The sequence below is a fragment of the Scylla paramamosain genome, chromosome 43 (assembly GCF_035594125.1).
Source record: "Scylla paramamosain isolate STU-SP2022 chromosome 43, ASM3559412v1, whole genome shotgun sequence".
Taxonomy (NCBI): Eukaryota; Metazoa; Arthropoda; class Malacostraca; order Decapoda; family Portunidae; genus Scylla; species Scylla paramamosain.
The window spans coordinates 1595001-1605000 of NC_087193.1; the positions used below are offsets into that span (position 1 = coordinate 1595001).

General features: G+C 37.7%; 2 protein-coding genes across 3 annotated transcripts in view; both read right to left on the reverse strand.

Moving 5' to 3' along the window:
• The window catches only part of LOC135093457 (serine/threonine-protein phosphatase 6 regulatory ankyrin repeat subunit B-like), a 72516-nt gene extending 67336 nt beyond the window's left edge, over positions 1-5180 (reverse strand). The window contains exon 1 of the mRNA XM_063992736.1: positions 4698-5180. Within this exon, the coding sequence (XP_063848806.1) occupies positions 4698-5180 (483 nt within the window). The remainder of the gene's footprint in view (positions 1-4697) is intronic.
• A 90-nt stretch (positions 5181-5270) lies between these two features.
• Positions 5271-10000, reverse strand: part of LOC135093398 (serine/threonine-protein phosphatase 6 regulatory ankyrin repeat subunit B-like) — a 130645-nt gene continuing 125915 nt past the window's right edge. For both annotated transcript variants that reach the window (XM_063992661.1, XM_063992660.1), the window contains exons 13-14: positions 7667-7967; positions 5271-5396 (exon numbers count right to left, since the gene is read on the reverse strand). In XM_063992661.1, coding sequence (XP_063848731.1) covers positions 5377-5396; positions 7667-7967 — 321 coding nt within the window. In that variant the 3' untranslated portion in view covers positions 5271-5376. The remainder of the gene's footprint in view (positions 5397-7666; positions 7968-10000) is intronic.

The following is a 10000-nucleotide window of genomic DNA, read 5'->3' on the forward strand; positions in this document are numbered from 1 at the left end:
TATTGATTGATGGCTCGCACCATGGTGGGAATCGCACTGAGTCTGTATCGGTCCGTGCGCTGCGCCTTTAGGGGCGTTATCTTGTTGTGGTGTCTGGTGGCACGGACCGGGCGAGGCGCGCCAGGCGGCAGCATGTTTCTGAGACGTGGATGATGCAGTAGTCCCCTTCCAAACTTATCCAGAGCCTCTCGGTGCCTGGTGGATAGTCTGGACAGACTCAGGGTTGTCAGGGCTTCTTCATAGGCGGTGTAGGCAGGGCCAAGGATGACCCTGCACGCCCTCTTCTGCACACTCTCCAGCTGGAGCTGTTGAGTGTGTGTGAGGGAGGAGGACCACGCTGGGGAGGCGGAAGAAGGGAGGATGGAGGGACGAGTGTGGACTTCCGGGTGTAGGAAGAGGAAGAGGACAAGGAAGAGGAGAAGGAGAAGGAGGAGAGACAGTGGAGGGTGGAAAGAGTGCCCTTCTAGTACCACTCACTCTGCCCTGCTCACTGCTACCCTCCATTTTGAAAGACTCCAGGACATCCTTCGCTGTGGTTCCAACATCCGCGCCCTTGGTATTCTTCAGCTGCTTCTTGGTTCCTTTCTCATCACCACTGGGTCTCTTCGTCTCTGCCTCCTCGGGGTCCATGTACCTGAGACCAACAAAAGTGTAGTCCATCCAGCCTTGGCGCTGAAGGGGAATGAGTCTCACGCCAAAGGAAGACAGATGGAAGCTAATGGACTCAGCGATGGTGCGGTCATGGAGCAGCTGCGATTTACTTCCGTGGGCGACGCAGAAGGCCTTGAACTTCTGCGTGAGTGTCCTCCCCAAACATGAGTTTGGGGAGGATGAAGGTGAGGTACACCCCCTTAACTCATCTGTCGGCGTCCCCAGCGATCTGAGTCTGCGCAGCACGTACAGCCTGTAGGTAGCTGATCTTACGGTGCTGGCGACATGCTGCTTCCAGGTCAGCTGGTCGTCCACCGTGACTCCGAGAAGCCTGGCACATCGGACCACCTGGAGGGGGTGAGGGCCCACTGTGAGCTGGGGAGGGGTCACTGGTACAGAGGAGGTCATCACCACAGTTTTGCTGTGGTTGATGGTCATCCTGCTCTCCTCCGTCCACGTCTGCAGTCGCTCCAGAATTGCTTGCAGCGGCGAGAAGTTCGGGTTCTTGGTGGTGTGTTGGCCAGGAGGTTAAGTGGGGTTAAGTAAGATTTTCTTGTTTTTTATCATTACATCTTGGCTGCTTGACTATAATTTTTGTCGTTTTTTTGGTTAGAGAGGGTAACAAACATTCTTCTTGGTCAATAAATTCCATGGTAGTTTATCCTGTGTCAGGTGCTTAAAGGGTTGTTTGGTTAGAGAGGGTAACAAACATTCTTCTTGGTCAATAAATTCCATGGTAGTTTATCCTGTGTCAGATGCTTAAAGGGTTGTTTGGTTAGTTATAAGTTGTTCAGGTGGTAGTTTATCCTGTGTCAGGTGCTTAAAGGGTTGTTTGGTTAGAGAGGGTAACAAACATTCTTCTTGGTCAATAAATTCCATGGTAGTTTATCCTGTGTCAGGTGCTTAAAGGGTTGTTTGGTTAAGGTAACAAACATTCTTCTTGGTCAATAAATTCTATGGTAGTTTATCCTGTGTCAGGTGCTTAAAGGGTTGTTTGGTTAGAGAGGGTAACAAACATTCTTCTTGGTCAATAAATTCCATGGTAGTTTATCCTGTGTCAGATGCTTAAAGGGTTGTTTGGTTAGTTATAAGTTGTTCGATTTAAGAAAAGTTTCCTTCTTGGTCACATTCTCTCTCTCTCTCTCTCTCTCTCTCTCTCTCTCTCTCTCTCTCTCTCTCTCTCTCTCTCTCTCTCTCTCTCTCTCTCTCTCTCTCATAATAATAATAATAATAATAATAATAATAATAATAATAATAATAATAATAAGAAGAAGAAGAAGAACGAAACTAGTTATCACAATATTACTAGGAAAAAACAAAAACGCCTGTTAATAATAATAATGATAAATATGAAAAAATACCTACTACTGCAACTATTACTACTACAACTACTGCTACTACAACTACTACTACTACTATTACTACTACTACTATTACTACTTTTTCATTTTTTTATGCAGCAGAGACACTGACCAAGGGCAACAAAAATCCAATAAAAAAACAAAAAAAAGCCCACTGAGATGCCAGTTTCTGGAAAGGGTCCAAAGAAGTACTAAAAAATTGAAGGAATCGTGTCTTCAAATCTCCCTATCGAAGGAATTCAAGTCATAGGAAGGTGGAAATACAGAAGCAGGCAGGGAGTTCCAATTCCCACCATGATGCGAGCCATCAATTAATAGTCCCTTCTAGATTACACTTACCTTTAGGATTAATGTTAAGTATTTCCCCACCCCCAATGTACATTTTCAGTTTGTTAACTGCCTAAATAATAAACTGTTTATTATTATTATTATTATTATTATTATTATTATTAGAGTTTACAAGAGAAAGGGATGAATGATTGAGAATACTGGTTAGCTCTTGCGTTAGAGAGGTGGACAGAATAGGGGTGAGAGAAAGAAGAAAGTCTTGTGCAGCAAAGCCACGAGAGGAGGAGAGGCATACAGTTAGCAAGATAAGAAGACCAGCATGAAATAAGCGGTAGAAGACAGCTAGAGATGCAACACTGCGAGATGAGAGAGAGGATGAAGTTAGAGGAGAGGAGTTGATGAGACGAAAAACTTTTCGTCTCGTCTAGAAGAGCGGTATGAATGGAACTCCTCAGACATGTGAAGCATACTCCATACATGGACGGATAAGGCCCTTGTACAGAGTTAGCAACTGAGGGGAGTGAGAAAAACTGGAGGAGACGTCTCAGAACTTCATAGAAGCTATTTCAGCTAGAGATGAGATGTGAAGTTTCCAGTTCATATTATAAGTAAAGGACAGACTGAGGATATTCAGTGTAGAAGAGGGGGACAGTTGAGTGTCATTGAAGAAGAGGGGATAGTTGTCTTAAAGGTTGTATCAAGTTGATAGATGGAGGAATTCAGTTCTTGAGGTATTGAACAATATCAAGTTTGCTCTACCTCAATCAGAAATTTTAGAAAGATCAGAAGTCAGGCATTCTGTAGCTTCCCTGCGTGAAATGTTTACTTCCTGAAGTGTTGGACGTCTATAAAAATATGGAAAAGTGCAGGGTGCTATCACCAGAATAGGAGTGGATAGGACAAGAAGTTTGGTTTAGAAGATCATTCATGAATAATAAGAAGAGAGTGGGTGACAGGACAGAACCCACTGTAAATAGATTGAGGAGAAGAACAGTGAACGTCTACCACAGCAGGAATAAAACGGTCAGAAGGGAAACTTGAGATGAAGTTACAGAGAGAAGGATAGAAGCCGTAGGAGGATAGTTTGGAAATCAAAGCTTTATGCCAGACTCTATCAAAAGCTTTTGATATGTCCAAGGCAACAGCAAAAGTTTCACCAAAGTCTGTGAAAGAGGATGACCAAAACTCAGTAAGGAAAGCCGGAAGATCACCAGTAGAGCGGCCTTGACGAAACATATACTGGCGATCAGATAGAAGGTTGATAGAAGGTTGAGAAGTGACAGATGTTTAAGAATCTTCCTGTTGCTGATACATTAAAAAACTTTAGGTAGGCAGGAAATTAAAGCAGTAGGATGGTAGTTTGAGGGATTAGAACAGTCATCCTTTTAGGAATAGGCTGAATATAGGCAAACTTCCAGCAAGAAGGAAAGGTGGATGTTGACAGACAGAGTTGAGAGAGTTAAAATAGGCAAGGTGGAAGAACGGAGGCACAGTTTCGGAGAACAATAACAGGAACAAACCCTGAATCATCCAAGGTAGGGTTTTTAGCAAAAGTTTGAGCGAAGAGTGGTAGAGAGGTGGATGTGATAGTGTTGGTGCTATTTGGTTGAAATAAAAAAAGGAAAGAAGAAGAAGCAAAGTTATTGGAGATATTTCTAGCTAGATGCCAGAAGTCACGAGGGGAGTTAGATCTTGAAAGGTTTTGACACTTTCTGTTAATGAAGGAGTTTTTGGCTAGTTGGAGAAAAGACTTGGCATGGTTCCGGGCAGAAATATCAAGTGCATGAGATTCTGGTGATGGAAGGCTTAAGTACCTTTTGTGGGCCACCTCTCTATCATGTATAGCACGAGAACAAGCTGTGTTAAACCAAGGGTTGGAGGGTTTAGGTCGAGAAAAAGGAGTGAGGAATGTATGCCTCCATGCCAGACACTATCACCTCTGTTATGTGCTTGGCACACAAAGACGGGTCTCTGTTAATGAAAAAAACAGTTGATGGGGGTGTCAAGACACTTAGGGTCGTTATCAGAAGAGGAGTCCGATCCAGGGACATTTGTCTACTATTACAACTACTACTACTACTACTACTACTACTACTACTACTACGACAACTAGTAATAAAAAAATATATGATAATTTAATAATGATGAGAAAAATAATGGTGATGATGATAATGATGTTGATGATAAAAGGACGGTGATGATAAGGAAGAAAGACATATTATATATATATATATATATATATATATATATATATATATATATATATATATATATATATATATATATATATATATATATATATATATATATATGTATACATATTGGTTTGGTATCTCTACCGGTTAAACTTTGAACCAGATCATAAGAAAGATTGCATACGTCCACCCCACTGCCTACCTTGTCAAACGAGGTGTGTCCAGCATTATTTTGCATGCTTGGGTCACCCCCTCGCTGCACCAGCCATTGCATACAAGTCACGCTACCCCCAGCCGCAGCACTATGCATGGGTGTGTTGCCAGCACTGTCCCTGGCGGTGAGGGTCCAGCCAGCACCTGCCAGCTGCTCCAGTACCTCCATGTGGCCCTTATAACTTGCGGCGTGCACCGGGGTGTATGCCTGGAGGTGTGCTGGAGTGGGAGGGGTGACGGGCATGAGGGCTGCCACGCACTGCTGGTGGCCCCCCAATGCAGCAAAGTGTAGGGCTGTCCATCCTGTGTGTGTGTGTGTGTGAGGAGATAAGACTATGTTAGTATTACTCTTATTATTATTATTTTTTATTATTATTATTATTATTATTATTATTATTATTATTATTATTATTATTATTATCATCATCATCATCATCATCATTATCATTATTATTGTTATTATTATTTTCATTATTTTATCTATATATTTGTTTGTCTTTGTTTCAACCACTGTGTCACTCTCGTTTCATCACTAAATATTTTGATTAAGTCATCTTCAGCTCCTCCTTCCTTCCTTCTTTTACAGCTCCTCCTCCTCGTCCTCCTCCTCCCTCTCGTCCTCTTCCTCCTCCTCCTTACTAGCGGGTAAAGTTCCCCACGAATGGAAACTAGCAAATGTCATGCCAATCTTTAAAAAAAAGGAAATCAGTTTCTCCCAGCCAATTACAGACCGATCAGTCTCACTTCAGTAGTGTGCAAGTTGATGGAAATAATAATCAGAGATGAAACTATTAAATATTTAGAAGAAAATAAAATCATAAAGGATTCGCAACAATGTTTCAGAACCAAGCGTTACTGCTTAACGAACTTACTAGACTTCTTTTATGAAGTATTAAACTCGTATGACGAGACAAAAGCTGTTGATATTATTTATCTTGATTTCCAGAAAGCTTTCGACACTGTTCCCCATAAGAGACTCATCAGTTAAGTAAAAGCTCACGGCATCGCCGGAAACACCCTGAAATGGCTGAGAGACTGGCTTTCTGACAGAAAACAGCGTGTTGTGATAAATGGAAAAAGAGTCATAGTGGCAAAAGGTAAATAGCGGCGTTCCTCAAGGCTCTGTATTAGGACCAGTACTTTTTATAATGTACATTAATGATATTGATGAAGGGATAAATTGCAAAATAAGTAAATTTGCAGACGACACTATAATAACGAATAGAGTAACGTCTGTAACGTCTATGTCACAATGGCAGGAACGGCAGTGTAACCTCTATAAACTAACAAGCTGGACAGAAAAATGGCAGATGAGATTCAATATAGAAAAGTGAAAAATTTTACATTGAATTTTACATCGAAGCGTTCAAAATTTTCGAAGGATATAGTAACATTGATGCACATAAGTATTTTACCATTGATCATTCTAACCTAACAAGAAATAATGGAGTCAAGATTATACCCAAACGTTTTAAATCCCACGAGGCCAAGCATTTTTTCTTTAATCGTATAGTAAATATATGGAATAAACTTCCTGTAGAAATTGTGAACAGCAATACTATTGAATCATTCAAAAATAAAATAGACAAATATTTAAAACCCCCAACATCCCCCAAATCCCCCACAAGCTCTCTTCTTGTCCGAATAATTACTAAATTCACTAATAAACTCTTATTTTACAGACACCCATTTTATTATAAACTGGATTAACTTTCAGATAGGCGTATAAAGTTCACCGTAGGGTGAATAGTAGAACCTCCTTTCATCCTTTCCTATGAAAATTCTATGTCAGTTTTTCCATACTGCATGGTACTTGTCCCAACTATTTCCATGCCAGCGCAAGCTGGAGGGAGTGGTGGATGGGGAGGAGCCTTCTGCTATGCTGTCCTGTCTCTCTCTTTCCTGTAGCTAGTTAGAAGTAGTTACCAAACAGCCTTACAAGGACCAAAAGGTCGGTTGTTGTTTGGTTTTCCTTTGTATTCCTTTGTATATGTATTCCTCTTCATCCTCCTCCTTCATATCCTCCTCTTCCTCCTTCTCCTCCTCCTCTTCTTTTTCTTTCTCCCTTAGAAGAAAAGGAGGAAGAGGAGGAGGAGGAAAAGGAATAGAAAGAATTAAGAATTAAGGTAAAATGGAACTGCAGTAAGAGGAGGAAGAGTAAGATGGAGAAAAGGAGGAAGAGAAGAAAAATGGGAAGGAGAAAGAGGTGATGCTGAAAGAAGAGGAGGAGGAAGAGGAGGAAGAGAATTAGGGTAAAATGGAGCTGGATTATAAGTGGGAAGATGAAGATGGGAAAAAGGAGGAGGAAGAGAAGATAAAGGAGAAGGAGGTGGTGAAAAAGGAGGAGGAGGAGGAGGAGGAGGAGGAGGAGGAGGAGGAGGAGGAGGAGGAGGAGGAGGAGGAGGAGGAGGAGGAGGAAGAAGAGGAGAAGGAGGGTAAAAGGAAGCTTCAGTAAGAGGAAGAAGATGAGGAGAGGGTAAAGGAGGAGGAAATAGAAGAGTAGGACGAGAAGCAGTACCAGAATCTTCTTTTCTTCCTTTTCTTCTTTTTCTTCTTCCTCTTCTTCTTCTTCTTCTTCTTCTTCTCCTCCTCTTCTTCCTCTTCTTCTTCTTCTTCTTCTTCTTCTTCTTTTCTTCTTTTTCTTCTTCTTCTTCTTCTTCTTCTTCTTCTTCTTATTATTATTATTATTATTATTATTATTATCATTATTATTATTATGTGGTTATACTAGAATTGGTAGCGCCAGCAGTACTACTAGTAGTAGTAGCATTAGTAGTATTAGTATTAGTATTAAAAGTAGTAGTATTAGTACTAGTAATATAAGAAGTAAGAGTAATACCAGTAGTAGTTGTTGTAATAACAGTAATATTATTAGTAGGAGTACTAGAAATAGTAGAAAAATCACATCTACATCTACAATTACCACCACCACCACCATCACCACTAGCACAGCCTCACCTTCACCGTTTGTGGCCAGAGGGTTACCGCCGAGGTCCAGCAGTGCCTTCACTGTCTGCGTGTGGCCAAGCCAAGCAGCCACCGTCAGCGGTGTCTTGTCAATGGTGCCTCCACCTTCTATGCTTAACCCCGCCTGCAGTAAGTGAGGTAGCAGGTGGTCGTGGCCCTTACTGGCAGCCAGAGTCAGCAGACTCCCTGACACCTCAGCATTAAAAGGGACGGTGACCTCGGGCCGGGCACCCTTGTCCAGTACCGACCTCACCCTTGCCTCGTCTCCTTCCCCTACAGCAGTGATCAGCTCCTGTGTGTGTGTTTGTTTGTTTGTTTGTGTGTGTGTGTGTGTGTGTGTGTGTGTGTGTGTGTGTGTGTGTGTGAAGGAAAATAATAATAATAATAATAATAATAATAATAATAATAATAATAATAATAATAATAATAATAATAATAAAAATAATAATAATAATAATAATAATGTGAACAATAAAAAATAATGATAGTAATTGCAATAATAATCACCAAGTTACTTTCCTGTAATGAAAAAAAAAAGATTTATTATGAGGTTATATGTTATTATTATCTTACTTAGATAATAATAATAATAATAATAATAATAATAATAATAATAATAATAATAATAATAATAACAATAATAATAATAATAATAATAATAATATTATAATTATCATTATTATTACTATTATTATTATTATCATTATTATTATTGTTATTTATTATTATTATTATTATTATTATTATTATTATTATTATTATTATTATTATTATTATTATTATAATTGTAATTATAATTACAATTATAATAACTTATTATTATCATCATTATTACTATTGTTATTATTACTACTACTACTACTACTATTATTATTATTATTATTATTACTATTATTATTATTATTATTATTATTATTAATGTTATTATTATTAACATTATTATTATTATTATCATTATTATTATAATAAAATGATAATGATGATAAAGGTGATAAAAAGATATTTTACTGAAAATGAATGAAAAGAACATATAAATATCTATGATAATAATAATAATAATAATAATAATAATAATAATAATAATAATAATAGTAATAATAAAGATAATAACATTAAAATAAGATGAGATGGGATCAATAAGAATAATTATAATATGAACAAAAACAACTACAAAAAAAAAATAATAAAAATTATATCAGAAAAAAATAAAGATAATAAATTTAATAATAATTAACATCATCATTATCAGTTTAATTATCATAAAATTACTTAAGTATTTTGAAAGGAAAAATAATAATAACATGTATGGAGTATGCGTCACATGTCTGGGGGGTTTCCCTCATGCCACTCTTCTAGACACGGTAGAATAAAAATCTTTTCGTCTCATGAACTCCTCTCCTCTAACTGACTGTCTTCAGCCTCTCTCTCATCTCGCAGTGTTGCATCTCTCACTGTCTTTTACCGGTATTTTCATGCTTACTGCTCTTCTGATCTCGTTAACTGCATGCCTCTCCTCCTCTCGTGGCTTTGTTACACAAGACTTTTCTTCTTTCTCTCACCCCTATTCTGTCCATATCTAACGCAAGAGTTAACCAGTATTCTCAATCATTCATCCCTTTCTCTGGTAAACTCTGGAACTCCCTGCCTGCTTCTGTATTTCCACCTTCCTGTGACTTGAATTCCTTCAAGAAGAAGGTTTCAAGACACTTATCCATTAATTTTTGACTACCGCTTTGGACACTTTTATGGGACTGGCATTTTTTTTTTTATTTGATTTTTCATGCCCTTGGCCAGTGTCCCTCCAACATAAAAAAAAGAAATCATCATTATCCAGTTATATTAATAATAATAATAATAATAATAATAATAATAATAATAATAATAATAGTGATGATGAAATTAGTAAGAAAATGGAAATTACCTGATAATGAATAAAATATTAATGATAATAATAATAATAATAATAATAATAATAATAATAATAATAATAATAATAATAATAATAACAATAATAATAACAATAATAATTATAATAATAATGATGATCATGACGGTGCAGATAGGGCAATAAGACAGTAATGGTGTAAAAGGTTGATAATGATAAAAAAAAATAAATAAATAAAAACATGAAAAATGATAATGAAAAAAATAATAATTATTTTTATCAACTTAATGATAATGATGATGATAATGAAAAACTAGTTTTACTACTAGTTTTACTACTACTACTACTACTACTACTACTACTACTACTACTACTACTACTACTACTACTACTACTATAAATAACTACTACTACTACTACTACTACTACTACTACTACTA